Here is a 19407-nt window from a genome sequence, read left to right on the forward strand (position 1 = left end):
CAGACCACATACACTGGCTTTGCCCAAAGCTGACTTCTAAATCACATCAATGTCAAGTTAACCAAATAAGACAGCAATTTTCAATCTTTTGTGACACTCTGTTGTTTTACGCTTGGAATGACACTGTCCTCCATGCTTCTTGTAAAAGTGGTTAATTAAAATAAATTAACATTTAATTTAACAGCCCAATTAATTTAGGAATAATTAGAAAAATTCTTAAATAAATGGTTCATAATCAAGGCTACAACTAAATACAATAAAGGCAAAGCCTCTAGGAAAAAAAATTTAAGCAAACATGGAACACAATGGTTTGGTGAATGAGGTAAAAGGAGAATGTTTCATATGATACAATACTAGAGACGTGAACGCAGAAGAAAAAACTTACAAGAATAAAGTTATTGGGACTTCCTTGGTGGCACAGCAGTTAAGAATCCACTGCCAATGCAGGGGACATGGGTTCGAGCCCTGGTCCGGGAAGAGCCCACATGCCACAGAGCAACTAAGCCCGTGCACCACAACTACTGAGCCTGCACTCTAGAGCTCGAGAGCCACAACTACTGGAGCCTGCGATCCACAACTACTGAAGCCCATGCACTTAGAGCCCGTGCTCCACAACGAGAAGCCACTGCAATGAGAAGTCCGCGCACCGCAACGAAGGGTAGCCCCTACTCGCCTCAACTAGAGAAAGCCCGTGCGCAGCAACGAAGACCCAACGCAGCCAAAAATAAAGAAATAAATTTATTTTAACAAAAAAAGAATAAAGTTATTTATAAAACTGGCATACAAGGGTAGAAACCATGGAAGAACAAGAGATTTAAGCAGTGATTTTCCAGTGATAATTTTGGGTTTATCTTTCTTGAGGCTCATTGAACTGTTTGAATCTATGGGTGTATAGTTTGTTCATCAAATGTGAAACATTTACAGCCATATTTCTTAAAATATTTTTTTCAGTTTCCCCCCCTTGCTTTCCTCTTTCAGGAACTCCAATTACAGATATGCTGAGGGCCTGATATTATCCCATATGTCGCTGATGTTCTATACATTTTTTTCTGGTCGGTGTACTCTCTGTACTACATTTTGCATAGTTTCTGTTGCTATGTCAACAAGTTCAAAATTTTTTCTACAGTGTCTACTCTGTTGATAATCCCAACCAGTGTATTTGTCATTTCAGATACTGTATTTTTCATCTTCGGACATTCCATTTGGGTTTTTTTTAATATCTTTTATTTTTCTCCAATGTTCATGTTCTCCTTTAAATATACCTGAACATAATTCAATAATAAAAAGACAAATAAACCAATTAAAAATGGGGAAAGGATCTGAATACACACTTCCCCGAAGAAGATATACAAATGGCCAACAAGCACCTGAAAAGACGCTCACCACCAGTAGGAAAATGCAAATCAAAACCATGAGATAGTACTTTACATCCATTAGGATGGTTATAATCAAAAAGTCAGAAAGGGACTTCCCTGGCAGTCCAGTGGTTAAGACTCCGCACTTCCAATGTAGGGGGCACGGGCTCGATCCCTGGCCAGGGAACTAAGATTTCACGTGCCCTGCAGTGCGGCCAAAAATAAATAAATAAATAAATAAATTTTTTTAAGTCTGATAATAACAAGCATGGGCAAGGATGTGAAGAAATCAGAACTCTCATACGCTGCTGGTGGGAATGTCAAGTGGTGCAGCCAGTTTGAAAAACCTATGACCCAGCAATTAGACTCCTAGGTATATATATGCAAGAAAAATGAAAACATATGCCCACACAAACAACTGTATAAACACTTGAATGTTTATAGCAGCATCACTCATACTAGCCAAAAGGTGGAAACAACCCAATGTCTATCGAGTGAAGAATGGATAAGCAAAATGTAGCATATGCATTTAGTGGAATATTATTATTCAGCCAAATAAAGGAATGAAGGACTCATACATGGTACAACATGGATGAAACTTGCAAACGTTAGGCTAAATAAAAGCAGTCATAAAAGACCATGTATTATATGATTCAATTTATATAACATATTCAGAACAGGCAAATATACAGACACAGAAAGTAGACTAATGGTTGCTTAGGACTGGGAGGGATGGGGGTTGGGAGGCAGCAGTAGCTAAAGGGTACCAGGTTTCTTTCTGAGGTAATTAAAACACTCTAAAATTGACCAGGTGATGTTTGCACATACTTTCGAGCACACTAAAACAACTCATCTGGACACTTTAAATGGGCGAACTGTATGCCATATGAATTATATCTCAATAAATTTATTTTACTTCTTTTTTTTTTCCCTTCCCCTTTTTTTTTTTTTTTGTGGGGACACCTCGGATATGAACCAGGGACCTCTTGATTGGCAGAAAGCAATTTTTTAAAAAATAAATACGTAAAGGCAAGATACATACTCCTATAGTTCTCTTACTCTCCATGTAAAACCCAGTTTCAGTTAGAGTACTTTCTGATAGCCTAGAAATGGAATGCTGAAGAATTCAAATATATATACTTTACGGTCAGTACAAGCTTTTAGCCCCCCAAAAAAAGGGCTATCTCACTTGTTCATGTCTTGAAGAAATTTTGAACAGCAAAAAATTTGGGAAACTGTATGGTACAGATCTCTACATAACCAAAATACCTTATTTTAATCATCTATTATTCAAATTCTAACAAAATAATTTGAAGAAGCGCTAGCAAATGAGCAGGATTTGAACAGAAGGCAATCCTATTTCTACTAAAACAAGGGGAATTAGGGATCTTATGACAGGTTCTACATCAACTCTCACCCAGAGAGCAATTCTAAGAGGAGCGCTCTTACCGGGTATGTAAGATGTAGTATCCAGCGATGCAAAAAGGAATAGAAATCTTGCATACGGAGCCTTAAAAAAAGACACTCCTTTGTCTTTTATTAGTTCACAAATTCTCAGAAAATGAGAACAGAAAGAGAATACAAAGGAAGAGGTGCCAAGAACCAGTAAAATTAAAGTCTTGTCAGTGATAATTCATTGAATTAACTCATTCGTTCCATCAACAGATACTTATGCAGTATCTACCATGTGCATAGCTATTAGAACAAGATTTACAGTGATATAAAAATACATAAAACCTACATTATAAGCTCTTTTATGGCTTACAGTTTACGTAAGCTATGGTATTTTTCCATAAAATATAGAAAATAGTACTTATGGTATTTTTCCAGAAAAAAATGGGTCTGAAATGATTTTCCCTTAATTACATGTGTTGGACTTCCTAGCTTTAAAGAAATGGAAGAAAATTTAAAAGAAAATATTTAACTATGTGAACATTTAAAACTTCAAAATATAAAAAAATAATAACTAAACATATTAAAAGTTAACCTGGAAAAAAAATTGTCCTTAATTTATAAGAGTCATTATTATTGTAAAGCAATTATACTCCAATAAAGATGTTTAAAAAAAACTCATTAAAACTGGCAAGAAAAACCCTAAGATACCAACAGGAAAATAAGCAAAGAATACAAAAAGATAATTCACAAAATAAATTTAAGTAGCAATAAAACATGAAAATAGTTCCACCTATTTAGTAACCAGACACTCAAATTAAAACAAGGTAACCCTTTCTGGGCTATTAAATTAGCAAAGACTTTTTATAATAATACTCAAAGCTAGAAATCTAGTAAGGTAAGCACTATTTGTGGCCTATACATTCATATAATCTTTTCAGAAGAAAATGTTTAACAGTAGATATTAAAACTCTTAAATGTGTTCAAACTCCTTTCAAAGTCTACATTCAGGAAATGATTTTACAAGAGCAGCCAGAAGAGCAGAAAGAGCTGTGTATCAGTAGGTTCACTGCAGTGCTCCCGAGGACAGCAAGAAACTGGTCATAACTTAAACGGTTTATAGCATAACCATAAAATGGAATTATAGAGCCATTTTTAAATGATGTTTTAATATTTTTACTAACATGGCAAACGCTCACAATATGTTCAGATAATATATCATGCCCACCTCAGTCTAGAGGGACCTCTTCTCACCCCTGTATAATTTACTTGGTAATTAATCATTCTTTTGATATCTTTTACTGCTATAATAAACTATTATTTAAATCATTCACCACATCCTTTCACATTTATGCCTAAGGAGATAGCATATAAAATAGAGGACCACAGACTCTGAAGCATAACAAGGATGAATGTGTCCTGACTCCAGGTATTCTAAACTAATACATCTCTCCCTCTCTCCCTCTCTCTCCCTCTCTCCCTCTCTCTCCCTCTCTCTCCCCTCTCTCTCCCTCTCTCTCCCTCTCTCCCTCTCTCTCCCTCTCTCCCTCTCTCTCCCTCTCTCTCCCTCTCTCTCTCTCTCTGTCTGTTTCATTTATTTATTTTTTTGGCCGCACTGCAGAACACGCAGGATCCTAGTTCCCAGACCAGGGATTGAAACTGCGCCTCCTGCAGTGGAAGCGAGGAGTCCCAACCACTAGACCGCCAGGGAAGTCCCCTGAACTAATACATCTCTGAAAGACTCACTTTCTCCATCTGAAAAATGCACATCTATTTTACAAGTTCATTGTAATCATTATATAAAACATGTTATACTATTTGAATGATGGTACACAGGTAGATGATAGATGTATATTTATCACCACTTCTGCACCAGACCATGAATTATAAAGCTTCCATTTACCTTATCTCTTCTCCTTAACTAAATTATAAATTCCTTGAAGACAGGGCATGTTTTATGCTACACTTACACATAATACAAGTATTATGTATCCGCCTAGGAGAGTGTGAGAATATTCAGAAGACAAGTGCCATTTGAAATGACTGCAGTAGAAAAGAGAGGAAAGGGCAGTTGATACACAGGAACCAATGTACTCAAAGGCAAGAAGTTGAGAAAAAAGATGCCATGTTCAGGGACGGGAAAGATGTTCAGTGTGGATGAGGTCTATTTGGCCTGGACCTGAAGCTTAAAGGAGTTTCAAATTTAGCTACCGTTGAGTGGCAAATTTGTGTAAGGATGTACTGAAAGGTCTGCTCACAAACAGACTTTAAGTGAAATTCATGGCCTCCCTATTTCTAGCTAAATCTGAGGGTAGGGAGATCTCCAACCCAGAAAGCTCCCTGGACCAGGGGGTAGGGGAGAAGGGAGGGGAGTTGTTATTTACTGGGCACAGAGTCTCCGTTTTGCAAGATGAAGAGTTCTGGAGATCTGCCACAGTGTGAATGAATATACTTAAACACTACTAAGCTGAACACCTAAAAATGATTACAATGGTAAAAAACAAACCCCCGCAAAACCCTGAGTGAATAAAAACACCCTGTGATACATTTACACAATGAAGTACTTTATAGTAACAAAAATAAAAGAACCACTATCACCCAAAACAACATAGGTGAATCTCATGAACATCATGTTGCATGAAAGATGTGAAATATCACTAAGTGTCAGGGCAATGAGGAGAGGAGGGTAGTGACCGTGCGGGGGGCAGAAGGGGTCTCTAGGATGCTGCTTTCTTCACACAGGTGATCTTTACAAGAGCAAGTTCACTTCTAGATAATTTATCATGCTACACATTTCATATATATATTATAAATGTCTGTGTTATATTATACAACAGCAAATATTACACAAAAATTTAAAATAAAAAAACCTGAGGGAACCTACCAGGTCCCACCTAATTGGTCAATTGGCCTCTCTTTCTCTTTCATCTTTGTATTATCAAATTCTGTGAATTGCCTATATAGTTGCCTCTATTATATATAATTCAATATGTAAAATTCTGTACTTACAGAGGAACAGATTATACCTAAAATATATATAGGTATACTCTTTAATATTGCAATTCCATTTCCAGGATTTTATTCTAATAAAATATCTTGGATATACATAAAGACTGAGCCAAAAAGAATGTTCATAACATTGTTGTTTATAACAGCTAAAGAAATGGAAACACCCTGAAAGTCCAACAAAGGACTAGTTAAATTAATTAAGAGCACAAGCAGCTTCCTGGAATAGAAACATCAGGAAACACTCAATGGGAGTCAGGCGGCAGTTGCTACACAACAGAGGCTCCCACTGGCAGACACAGATTACCCCCAGCACTATGCAATAAGAATCACTCCATCCCACTTTAAGGTTTCCATCACCTATGGATAGGTGCTTGTTTTACTCGGCTGCTTCCCTGAAAGCACCTAGCATCAGCTACAGTCCAGGGTGCCTGTCTTCAACACAGAAGGGCCACCTCAGGGCCTGTGGAAAAGGACTCTCCCATGTATTATACTTTCAGGTACAGGCTTCCGAGGGCCTCTTTAAGCAACTCTGAGATCCCACCAGTGGAATGAGTCAGGATTTATAACACTCTCGTCAAAGTAATTCAAAAACAGTTAAATTACAGTATTCCAATAAAGAGGAATACTGTTTGTCATTAAATATGTTTAAAACATGGGAAAGTGCTCATGATATGGCAGCTTCTAAAGATAAAATGTATGGAGGGGAAATTTATATATATATACATATAAACATATATATAATATATGTAATATATATATTGGATTGGCCAAAAAGTTCCTTCAGTTTTTAAGTAAAAATAAAAGACACATTCTTCATTTTCACCAAGAACTCTATTGAACAGCATATTCACCCTTTTGTCCCACTACCTTCTGCCATTTTTCAGGCAACTTCATAATTCCATCTTCCCAAAACTTTTTACCTTTTTGAGCAAAGAACTGTTCCAGGTGCCTCTTACAGTCTTCCAGGGAACTGAAATTTTTTCCATTAAGAGAATTTTGTAAAGACAGAAATAAATGGAAATCCGAAGGTGCAATGTCTGGTGAAAATGGCAGATGAATCAGAACTTCCCAGTCAAGCTGTAACAGTTTTTGCCTGGTCATCAAAGAAACACACGGTCTTGCATTATCCTGATGGAAGATTATGCATTTTCTGTTGACTAATTCTGGACACTTTTTGACGAGTGCTGCTTTTAGTTGGTCTAATTAGGAGCAGTACTTGTTGGAATTAATCGTTTGGTTTTCCGGAAGGAGCTCATAATAGAGGACTCCCTTCCAATCCCACCATATACACAACATCACATTCTTTGGATGAAGACCGGCCTTTGCTGTGGTTGGTGGTGGTTCATTTCACTTGCCCCACGATCTCTTCCGTTCCACATTATTGTACAGTATCCACTTTTCATCACCCGTCACAATTTGTTTTATAAACGGGAACGTTTTCCTTACGTTTCAGTAGAGAATCGCATGCGGAAATACACTTAACTTATGTGGAACCCGAACATCAAAGCAATTAATGTAACCAAGCTGGTGCAAATGATTTTCAATGCTTGATTCAGGTATTTTGAGAATTCGGTTATCTCCCTCGTGGTATAACACTGATTGTTCTCAATTAATGAGAACAATCAACTTCAGCTGGTCTACCTGACCGTGGAGCATCGTCCAGCGAGAAATCTCCAGCACGAAACTTCACAGACCACTTTTGACACATTCGATCAGTTACAGCACCTTCTCCACACACCGTACACATCTTTTTTTTTGTTTCAGCTGCGTTTCTACCTTTCTTGAAATAATAAAGTATAATATGCTGAATATGTTGCTTTTTTCCTTCCACCTGCAATATTAAAATGGCTACACAAAAATCCACCAATTTTGATAAGTTTTTTCTTTAAATGCATGCTGATATGTTAGGGTATACCTCACAATACAACCTAACAAAACTGTCTGGAATGAAATTAAAGACAACTAAGCACTGCTAGAGCCATCTTAACAGGAAAAAAAACGAACGAACTCTTTGGCCAAACCAATATATAAATCTCACACACACACACACACATACACACACACACACACACACAGAGGTAAAGAGGTAAAGCCCAGGAAAGAAATATGCCAAAATGTTAATGGTGACTATTTTTAGGTGGTAGGATTATGACTGGCTATTTTCTTCTTTATACTTTTCAGATTTTTCTACAATTGACACGTGTTACTTTTATAATCAGAGAGATTTCTAACTGATTTAGAAAAGTGATTTCATTCACTTTTCTAAGGCAACAGCTAGACCAATTTGGAAAATATTACTCTTAAACATAATGCATAACATTTAAAAAAATGAAAACAGTAGTAATCTAAGTTGTAAAGACATGTCAAGTTAAACAAACAACTAAAAAGAAGTTCCAGAGAAAAAAGACTGAGCTGTGCCTAATGACCTAAAGGAGTCATTCAACCTGTAGTGTTAACACTTCTGATTTTAGTGGCATGATTTATGACCCTCGCGCCAAAATTCCAAACACCTTTAGGAACAATATGCAAAGTAATCACAGTTGAAGCAAAAGAGGGAATTTGGAAAAGCCAGGTCCCCAAATCCTCTTTCTCCTATGACTTCAACAGACATAGAAAAAACAAATGTTTCTTGAATAAAGATTACTGCAGCTATTTTAAAATGTACCTAGCCTCAAAACATACTTGATGGCTTTTTATGAAAATTAATTATGACGGACTTCCTCCCTTTTCACTTTAAATGAAAAAAGAAAAAGAAAAGAAATTAATAAAGAGAGCTAACAATTACTGAGCCCTTTATATAAAAGGCCATTATCTCATTTAATTTAGTAACAACCTACGAAGGAGGTGCTATTATTATTTGATTTTCAAATGAGCAAACTGACTCTGAGAGAAGTTAAGTAACTTTCCCCAAATCAGAGGCTACTAATTAAAAGGTAAGATTCAAAGCCTGTCTGTCTAGTACCAACACCTCTGTGCCCTCCAATATATCCACTGCCTCCTCCATCCAACAAGTACCTGTGGAGAGCCTACCAATCATTAGACACTGTGCTAGGAACTGAGACCTAAAAGTGAGCCAAACAACCATGTCCCTGCCCTCCTGGAGTCTGATGGCTATTGAGGCCAAACCACCGGAACTAGGAAGACTCAGAACAGAAGGACTTAATCTAACTTATAGTGAAGGGGTATGAGGTCAAGGGAAGGCTGACCCTGAAGTAAGCAATGCTTAAAAGAAGACCAGGAGGACGAGGAAGAATTAACAAGGCAAAGAAGGAGAGCAAAATATAACACCCAGGTCATCTTTTTCTTAAAAATATACTTGGGGACTTCCCTGGTGGCGCAGTGGTTAAGAATCCACCTGCCAATGCAGGGGACACGGGTTCCAGCCCTGGTCCGTGAAGATCCCACATGTTGCAGAGCAACTAAGCCCATGCACCACAGCTACTGAGACTGCACTCTAGAGCCCATGAGCCACAACTACTGAAGCCCGCGAGCCACAACTACTGAAGGCTGCGCACTGCAACGAAGAGTAGCCCCCGCTCGCCGCAACTAGACAAAGCCCGCGTGCAGCAATGAAAACCCAATGCAGCCAAAAAATAAATAAATAAATAAATAAATAAATTTTTTAAAAAAATAAAAATATACTTCACTGCAGTGAAAACTGCTGTACCCTAACACACACACACACACACACACACACACACACACACATATACACACACAGAGCAGGAGAGAATGAGTTCCTTTTTTTTCTTTTCTTGAGGACTGCTCTACTTGAAAAAAAATTAAAATACATATTAGTGTTTCAGAGAAAAATGAACAAATTATCTAATGTACTCATATATTCCAACCCAAATTTTACTGTAAAATTAATACCAAATTTTAAACTCATCTTTACAACCCTTGTGTTTAAGGATGAGCAACCAAGAGAAAAACCTTGAGACACAAGGATAAGATGCATTCTTCTTCTTGCCTTTGGGAAATAATGCTGTTTTCAAAGAAGAAACAGTCGGATCCCAATCGTGCCTAGCTTCTTCAAAATGCCTTTTTATCATTTAGTGGATAAGCACAATGCTTGTTCTCCTGATTCAATCTCAAGGGACAAAGGACAAAGTATTTACAATAGCATCTTTTAAAAATTTTGGTAGAGCCGTGTTTTTCAAAATAAGGGTCACAACCCATTTGTGGATAATAAAATCAACTTAATGAGTCATGATGAACAATTTTTTTAGTAGAAGAGAACAAAACAAGAATTATCAGCATATATCATATATTACAAGGTCAAACATTGTTTCGTAAATTTTTGTTTCAGTTATACAGCACCCACATACTGTTGTAAAACATATTTCCTACCATAGATCACAATCACAGCCAGAGTTTCAACATCACCACCCCAGGACAGAAATTATAATCTTACTGCCTGATTGACCTAAAGACTGAGCACAGAAAAAAATAACAAGATCTCTAAAACGGTTTGAGCGCTGGCACCTCTTTATTCTGTGATCTTGAAATAAAGTTTCATGGGAAAAAAGTTGCGTACAATGAGTTTGGGGGAGATTTCAGGGTTGGGTGTTTTTTTTGCATTTTTTTTTCTTTTTCTGAAAGCTAATCTTTCATCACTTCTCCACCCTGTAAAGTCCAATTAATCCAGAAAACATAGTATTCCATCCATGGTTGGTGTGTTGGGCCTGAGCTGAAGAGCACCTTTAGCTCTGGATACTAACGGGAGCACAGTGTGACAGAAGGAACGGGAGGCGAGAGCCTGGAGACCTGGGTCCTAGGCTGTGACCCTGGGGAAGCTGCAGCCTCTGTAGGCTGGTTTTCTCACCTCTGAAATGAAGGGCATGGCTCAGATGCCCTGGTCCAGGAAGATCCCACATGCCACGGAGCAACTAAGCCCGTGCGCCACAACTACTCGCGCTCTAGAGCCCGCGAGCCACAACTACTGAGCCCGCACACCGCAAGTACTGAAGCCCACACGCCCAGCGCCTGTGCTCCACAACAAGAGAAGCCACCGCAGTGAGAAGCCCGCGCACCACAATGAAAAGTAGCCCCTGCTCGCTGCAACTAGAGAACGCCCGTGCACAGCAACAAAGACCCAACACAGCCAAAAAATAAATAAATTTATTAAAAAAAAAATTTTGTGAGAAAACCAAGTTATACCTATATTTTTATGTTCCTACACAAAAAGACTTCAGAATTTTAATGGTACAATAAAATTAATGCATGTATTAAATTTTCTTCCAAACTATTTCCACTGAAAGACTAAAAAGGTTGACAATTTCTATTAATTTTACATCTCCAAACTAGTTGTCCTCTAATAAGCCCTGTTGAGAACATTCTACAGTTCAGCAGTATCCTCAAATAGCCTGCTCACATGCAAAAAGAAAAAAAAAAAAGGCTCCACTGAAAACATCAAATCTGATCAGCTTTAAAGCTTAGCATCTACTTTTTTCCACAGAAGGTTGATTTCTTCTGAAATTATGCTGAAATGAAATCCTCTTATGAAACGCTTTTGAAAGAATGCCTAATAGATTCTTAATATCTTCCCCTGCTACTTTATAAACATTGGGCAGCCATATGACCCAGGAGACTAACACTTCTACTGATGTCTGCAAAATACGACAGATGAGTGTTCTTACAGGTCAAAAACAAATTTTCATTTTGCCTATGCCATTAGTGAATAAATATCTAAAGGCAGCTTGTACTCCATACGTGAGTGTGAGGTCTGTGGGAAATATAAGACTGTACCTACCACACCTACTTTCCAGAGAAATAACGTTCCTTTTAAAATACAGTGGTTTCAACCATGCCTCTTAAAAACGGGAAAGTATTTTAACATAACATACATGTTGAGAATATAGTTATAGATCGAAGTCATAATTCTACGACTGTAAAGGCCACCATAGAGCAAGCCCTTTGTCTGTTACTGCTGCTGTTGCTTGTATCTCAACTACAAACTCTGTTATCCAGGATGAACTAAATAATTAAAGAAAACCAAATGGATATCATCAGCTCAGACAGTGCATCTATACTAAAATTTTAGAAAGGAAAATTTAAATTAAAATTTGGCAACAATAGTCTCTTTATATAACATATAGAATCTCATCAATTTCAACTTTAGGAACAATGCAAAGTAAAGAGACTTAAAATTATAAATGTACAGGAATTTGGGCTCTCTAGCTTTTTATTGTAAAGTAAAAACATGTAACGTTCATTGTAAAAAATTTTAGGAAAAAAGTAGGATGTATCCCTTCAACCTTTTTTCTAGACACATATATACTTTTTTTTTAATGGGTTCATACTAAGTATAAGGATTTTAAGAAGCCCAACTCAAATTATTAATAGTTTATGCAGAAATAAAGAATTTATCAATTCACATATTGAATCAAGAGAAAAATGGGGGTGAATGTAGCATAAAAGGACAATAGCCAAAGACTTCTTTTGGTCTCTTCTTTTCTCTGGGGTTCAACGTCACTGTCTGAAACCAAACGAGTTCTCTATGAGATGGTGACTACAGCTTCAGGGAGCTAGCTCTAGGCTCAGGACTCCACAGTATACATTTCAGTTACTAAAAAGAGCTTTTCTGTCCCCCAGCTCCAATTTGAAAAATCCTAGGAAAGAACTCGCATGGCCTGGCTTGCATCAAGCGCCCATCCCTATAGCCAGGAGTGCGTAAGCCGAGGGCAGCTCCAACCTGCACCATGGAGCTAGAATCGAGAGAGGGGAGGCCACGGGGTTGGGTGAGGGGGCAGGACAGTCACAGCTGGTGGAGAGATCTATACGAGCCGAGCAGCCACGTCAAATATTGGCTACCATCTTCTGCACATGCTGTTGTATATCTGCTTTTCTCATTGAACACAGTGGTGCGTATGTATAAATCTGAAGTACCTGAGAATCTCTTTAAAAGTAGATACTCAGGTCCCACTTGTATGAAGACTTACCTAGAAGGAATTATATCATGAGCATTTGCCCATGTCACTGAATATTCCTTAAAAACATGGTTTTTAATAGCTGCACAGAATTCTTGTGTAGGTCTAAATTTTTTTAATTTAATTTTACGGACTTCCCTGGTGGCACAGTGGTTAAGAATCCACCTGCCAATGCAGGGGACACGGGTTTGATCCCTGCTCTGGAAAGATCCCACATGCCACGGAGCAACTAAGCCTGTGCGCCACAACTACTGAGCCTGCGCTCTAGGGCCCGTGAGCCATAACTACTGAGCCCGCATGCCACAACTACTGAAGCCTGCGCACCTAGAGTCCGTGCTCCACAAAGAGAAGCCACTGCAATGAGAAGCCTGCACACCGCAAGGAAGAGTAGCCCCCGCTCGCCGCAACTAGAGAAAGCCCGCGCGCAGCAACGAAGACCCAACGCAGCCAAAAATAAATAAATTTATTAAAAAAATAAAAATAAATTTAATTTTATGACAAATCCAGAAAAACCACATACCATCATGATCTTTTTTGAACACAATACTCACAAGAGTCAAAAAACATTTTATGAAAGCACCAACCACTGACATCTTTGCCACACCTTTTTCAGAAACTACGCCAAAGGATTCTTTGTCGGGGGCAGGGTCAGAGGAGTGGATTATGAGGAGGGTGAAGACAGGTGATCCTCTGAGACTTAACATTAGTCAAAATCTACCACTGAGGGTTTTTTAAACAGATGTCTTTAAGGGACAAGGATACAATATACCTCAAAGTAAAGCAGGAAAAGCAAGGTTTGTCATAATCTAATTAAAGTTAAGACTGAAGATTAAAATCAAACACACTATAACCTAACAAATTGAGGGAGGTCAGTGACCAGAGGGGAGAAAAAAACAACAGCCTGTGTGAAGTCTAGGGAAACGAAAACCTAAGAGTAAGACTCTTGTCACCTGCCTCTCATCCTAGAAGCAGGGGGTACGCCTGTTAGGGATGCACGCCAACCTGGTCTGTTAACATTAGTCACTAAGATCATTCAACTAACTTCCCTAGCTGATGTCATGATTACCAATCAATCTCTTAATTATACTTTGGCTTTCTACAGGCAAGAGAATACACTGACCCACCAGGTACAGACAAAGCCAAGTAGGAGCTGAAGCACAGTACCTGGACCTTGCTTACCTTATGCTGCCCAGGGAATGCCAGCTTATAAAGACCCACAGCAGTCACTGGCCAAACTCTTTTTCTAACATTTCCCCCATTTTCTCTTTAAAAGAAATTATTTCCTATGGCCTACTGACTGGAGGCATCAAAGTGTCTTTATAAACGATACATACCACCCGGTCAAATGCGAAGGCTAAAACAACAGCATGCTAGGAGTAAAAATGATAATCACTGAAGAGTGAGGAATTATTAAGTAACAGGAAGTTATTAAGGCAATGTATCCAGTAAACAATCAAGACTTTATAGCCCCTTATTTCAGTAGGGCTCAGAACAAGATTTACAAGACATTAAGAGAACGCACGTGAAAGAAGTAGAAGCAACTTCTAACAATATGACAACTAAAGGGAACCACAAAGTCCTTCTTGAAAGACGAGCTGTCCCCATTTCAGAACATGAAGGAGCTTCTGCTATCACTGGAGCCCTTTGTTACTGCTGTGTGGTCACTGCTTCTCTGCCTAAAGCCACCCCTGCCAACGGTATCTGCCCCAGTAAGGGTCTCAAGCCACGCCCATCACTGATGCTGCCGGGAGAGCCTGCAGCTGCACGGTAAGGTGGGTTTCACTAAGGAGAATAAGTGACATCCAATGGCAAGACTGAAACAAGCAGGCTCCAAGGGGACATTCAAGGAGAGGGAGAGATCAAATCACCTAGGAGGGACAGAATATTGAAGTACTTTTTTAGTAGTGAAACCCATTTTTTCAAATGAACTTATAAGAACCATATTATAAAAAGTAAATAAAGTCACTGGTTTAAAAAAGTTATTTCATGTAACAAGTACTTTACACGGGCCAATAAATGAGAACAAGGAGGCTATTTTTTTTAATAAATTTATTTATTTTTATTTATTTTTGGCTGCACTGGGTTTTCGTTGCTGCGCGCGGGCTTTCTCTAGTTGCGGAGAGCGGGGGCTACTCGTGGTTGCGGTGCGCGGGCTTCTCATTGCGGTGGCTTCTCTTGTTGCGGAGCACGGGCTCTAGGCACACAGGCTTCAGTAGTTGCAGCACGCAGGCTCAGTAGTCGTGGCTCACAGGCTCTAGAGTGCAGGCTCAGTAGTTGTGGCGCACGGGTTTAGTTGCTCCGCGGCATGTGGGATCTTCCCGGACCAGGGCTTGAACCTGTGTCCCCTGCATTTGGCAGGCGGATTCTTAACCACTGCACCACCAGGGAAGCCCAAGGAGGCTATTTTTAACATAAACATTTTTATGAAAACTTACAGGAGATAGGAGGGGTCTCCTATCAGCCTTAATAGCCAAGATCTGCGTTTTTTTTAAGTGCAGATTCAAGAAATCACAAAAGTAAATTGTTCCAAATTAGTTTTAAAAGCTCTCCTTATAATCTCAGGATCCTCCTACAACTGACCCAGAAGCTTAAAAAAGAAATTATAAGGAATGCTTATTTCTAAGTTTAATCACTAACAATAACAACTGCTATCCTTATCATGAATTATTTATCAAAAACAAGGACAAGAAGTATCCACCACTGACAACAGGCAGTAAAACCATAAGAGCACTATCACTTCTCAACCTGTTTTGTGTTCCCCTGTCATTGCATAACTCTCACGTCAGCACGCGCTGAGCAGATGCACTGGGCTGCCACCTGCCGCACTGCCGCACTGGCCAACGTGTGCCGGCCTGCTTTCCACAAAAGACCTGTGCATCAGATCAGCCTTCCTAATCAATGACACATCGACATGAAGTGCATGAACAAAGATGGCAGATGGAGCTTTATTCTGGTCTGTCCCCAAACCAGTTAACCTAGTAGCACAAGTCACATTATTGGTCTCCTATGCGTTAAATGTGGCGTCTAGCATTATTTGAAAATGAATGTTGAGCTTCTTTAAAATGGTTAAAAACATAAGTAAAAGAAATTCAAATAAACAACTGCAGAACTCCTGAAGCATCTTTTACTAATGATCTACAGTAAGTTGGTCAGAGGTCAGCTCTGTGTATTAAAAAGGTGGTGGTGACAATGAGGGCATATAAAAGAAAAAATAACAGCTTTGTCAAGTAATGTTTTACAGATTTGCTATTGTAAAATTAACTGCAATGTTGCTAAGAAAAATACTTCTAAGATCTTCTTGTTCGTACACTGCTGTTCACTTAAAGTTGGATGAAGCCGATTATCCTGACCTATTGCTACTATAACAAAGACAGAAACCTGGCTGAAAACTCAAGGTTTCTTTTTATCATTAGAGAAACAGTCATTTTTTACAGCACATTTGCAGTTCTCTCTGTTCCTTTTACCTAAGGATGTTCACATCCATTTTTTCCCAAATTATAGTTATACAGAATTATAACTTCTGATCTGCCCGTTTGTATAATGAAATCAACTCTCTTCTTCATGGCGGTTAAGAGCAAGGAATGTGCAGCCAGACCTGAGTTCAGCACTAACTGTGAAACCTTGGACAAAACACTTAACTTTGTGACTCAGTTTCCTCATCTTAAAAAGAGACAGTAATAGTATGTTCCTCATAAGGTTGTTGGTCAAGATTAAATGGGTTAATAGAAGCAAAGGAAATGGCACATTTTAAACGATTAGTAAGTGTTCGCTATTATTATTTTCAAAGAAAAACTTAAAGGAGTCAAAATACTCAAAATATGAATCTACTAACAAATTTATATGATAAACTTTCTGACAAAAGTTCTAAAAATGTGAGATGTATTCCAAAGGACCAAAATGAATTCTCATTACACCATGTACCATTATTTAGAGAAGGTGTTCCCTAAAAGTTCACAAGAGTATCTCGGAAGTACCTCAGAGTTAAGGAAAATGAAGAACGACTTTCTTCACAGCTTATAAAAACAAAACAAATCTGTTTGGGCCGACTGGGTCATAACAAGCACGAATGTGGTTCCTGTACTCAGTTCTAACTACAGCTGCAGACTTTTTAAATTTCTTTAAGGAGGAAAAAGAAAGAGGACACTTAACTCCCTTATTCCTGCAACTACAGAGCAAGACAGCAAGATGCAAGAGGAGATGTGGAAATATTTTCATTACAGGGGACAGGGGGCAGCAGTTTGCAAGTTTACACTGGGATGCAAAAGACAGGGGTAAGAGGGCATTTGAACATACAAACGGAGGCATATAAGAGGGAAATTCTTAGTTATGGTGAATTTCATCTCCCGATCAGAAAAATGACATAAGAATTCATTAATAGAGCCCCTAGGGAACAGAATGCAACGAATGCTTTGGGTACCAAAGTTCCATATTAGAGCTCCCTGTGAGAGCAAAGTTTTGGACAAATCAATCCTTCACTTGATGTGCACGTGTGAGCAACAATCTGAACAACGCTACTACTCACGGCCGGTAAAGGGCCCTCAGAAAGAGAAACCAACCTGTTTGCACAGCCTAGATGCAGTTTCTCACAGGAGAGACAGCAGGCACATTCGGGGGGAGACAAACGGAGGGCAGGAGGAGAACGAAGGGCAAACAGCCAGTGTGCATCTGCTTCACGAGCGTCTACCTCGAGTAAAGACTCGAGCGGGGGCGAAGGGGAGGTAGCATTTTCGCTTAGTAACGAGGGGCGTAGTTTCAGCGCGGCGCCGGTTCGGAAGCCTTGGAGGGGGAAGGGGAAGGGGAAGGGGGAGGGGAGGGGGGTCCCAGTCCCGGCAGGACCAGGGGCGCCCCCGCTACGCTCCCGCCCCGCCGCATTCCCGGCGCGCGGCGAAGCTGCAGGGAGGGCCGGCGGGCTGAGCGCTCGGCCGGACCCGCGGCGCCCCGGCAGAGGTCCCTGGGCCGAGCCGGCCGCCGTGCCCTGCGTCCAGGGCTGCACCCCGCCCCTCCGGCCCGGCAGCCTGGACGCTCCCGCACCACCTGGCGGGAAGCAGGGGCCCCCACGCCCCCTCGGGCCCCCGACCGAGCTCGGGCCAGGACGAGACCCGCTTTCTGCGCCGGGCCCGCCGCGGCAGCCCCACTCACTTCGCCGCCCGGCAGCGCTCCGGCTCGGGTTCGGGTTCCGCCGGCGGCGGCGGCGGCGGCGGCGGCGGCGGCTCCTCCATGGCGGCGGCGGGAGTGGCGGCGAAGGCGGGCGGCGGGACCAGCTCGGCGGCGGCGGCGGCTTCTCTCATCCGTGCACGGAGCCCCGCATGGCCGCGGCGGGCAGTAAGCTGCAGCCTGGCGCGGGGGACCGGAGTCCCGGAGTGCAGGAGTGACTCGGCTCCGCCTCCGCCTCTAGCCCGCCGCAGGAGCCGCTCGCGCCGCGGCCATCTTGGAGACGGCGACCGGGCAGCGCCGGGCTACGGCGGGCGGCGAGGGACAAGCTTCCCAGGGAGGCGGCGGCGGGCGCCGGGATGGACCGGCGGGGAAGGGAGGGGAGGGGAGGGGAGGGGAGGGGTGGAGGCGTGGGAGACCGGGCGGCAGACAGCTAGCAGGTTGGGGTAGCGGCGCTCTGCCCCGGGGGCCGGGCCTCGCCGCCGCCGCCGTCTGGCTCCGCTCGCGGGGAGTGTGCGGTGGGCTGTGCGCGCCGTTGCTCCCAGGTGGTCGGCGTGGGGCGTGCACCGAGGGCCCCGGGAAGGGCATCGCGGCCTGGCTTAGGCGGCGACTCCTGACTTTTAAGTGCTTTGTGAACTTTAGCAAGAGGATCGTCGCCAAACGTAGATGCCATCCTCAGAAACAGGGGTGGATGTAACGCTCACAGCTCACACGCGGGCGTGGAGGCTTTGGGAGACCTGTGAGTCCTGGGGGGTCGGGCGTGCACTCCGATGAAAGAGCAATCTTCAACACACACACAAGACTCAGGGTTCTGAGACTGTGTAAACAGAGACTCTGGAAACGCAGAACATTAAAGTTACCCTGCTATCAACAGGGCGGGAAAGAACACTGATCTAACCTTCTAACCTCTGGATCACAAGAGGGGGTATTGATCTTCCAGAAACTCGGGCTGGAGTGCTCCTACACTAAAGGAAAAGAAAAAAGAAGACAGTTCTAAAGATTATTTCAGAGTTATAAAAATACTGTTGAAATATCACCGCCTCATTTACTCAGAGAGCATCTGAGACTTCACAGTTTTAATTTGCAAATATTTACAAATTTTCCCTTAAGGTGAAGTCCAGAGTTAATTCAAAAACAGTATCATTTAAAATTAAGTACATTTCTATTCATTCAAATGCACTGGTTTTCAAAAGCTCGTTTGGTGGAGCTTGAATATGTAAAATACACATTTTGATTAAACGTTGGTAAGAAAAGTGGCCAAGATGGAAAAGTTTAAATATGATTATATTTAAAGGCCAGTTAGCTATGTCGCATTCATAAGTACATTATACTGTGTATACATATTCGTGTATTTCACATATATGTGTGAAATTAGCTATAGTGCATTCAAAGTACCTTACAGAAATTTCTCTGTAGTTTAAGAACTTTTTCAGTCTATTTTCTTTATTAAGATAGTCTATCATTATATGACCTGATAGAGCTGAATTTCCAAATTGACATTCATTTTATTTACTCAAAAACAGTTATTCAACAAATACTTACTAAATGCATATATGTGCCGGGAACTAAGC

At 40.9% G+C, this 19407-nt stretch overlaps 1 protein-coding gene across 6 annotated transcripts in view; it reads right to left on the bottom strand.

Moving 5' to 3' along the window:
- The window catches only part of MAP3K4 (mitogen-activated protein kinase kinase kinase 4), a 111363-nt gene extending 93177 nt beyond the window's left edge, over positions 1–18186 (bottom strand). For all 6 annotated transcript variants that reach the window (XM_036871698.1, XM_036871700.1, XM_036871697.1 and 3 more), the window contains exon 1: positions 17825–18186. In XM_036871698.1, coding sequence (XP_036727593.1) covers positions 17825–17973 — 149 coding nt within the window. In that variant the 5' untranslated portion in view covers positions 17974–18186. The remainder of the gene's footprint in view (positions 1–17824) is intronic.
- Positions 18187–19407: the final 1221 nt, after the last annotated feature.

This window comes from Balaenoptera musculus, chromosome 12 (assembly GCF_009873245.2).
Source record: "Balaenoptera musculus isolate JJ_BM4_2016_0621 chromosome 12, mBalMus1.pri.v3, whole genome shotgun sequence".
In the NCBI taxonomy this organism is placed as follows: domain Eukaryota; kingdom Metazoa; phylum Chordata; class Mammalia; order Artiodactyla; family Balaenopteridae; genus Balaenoptera; species Balaenoptera musculus.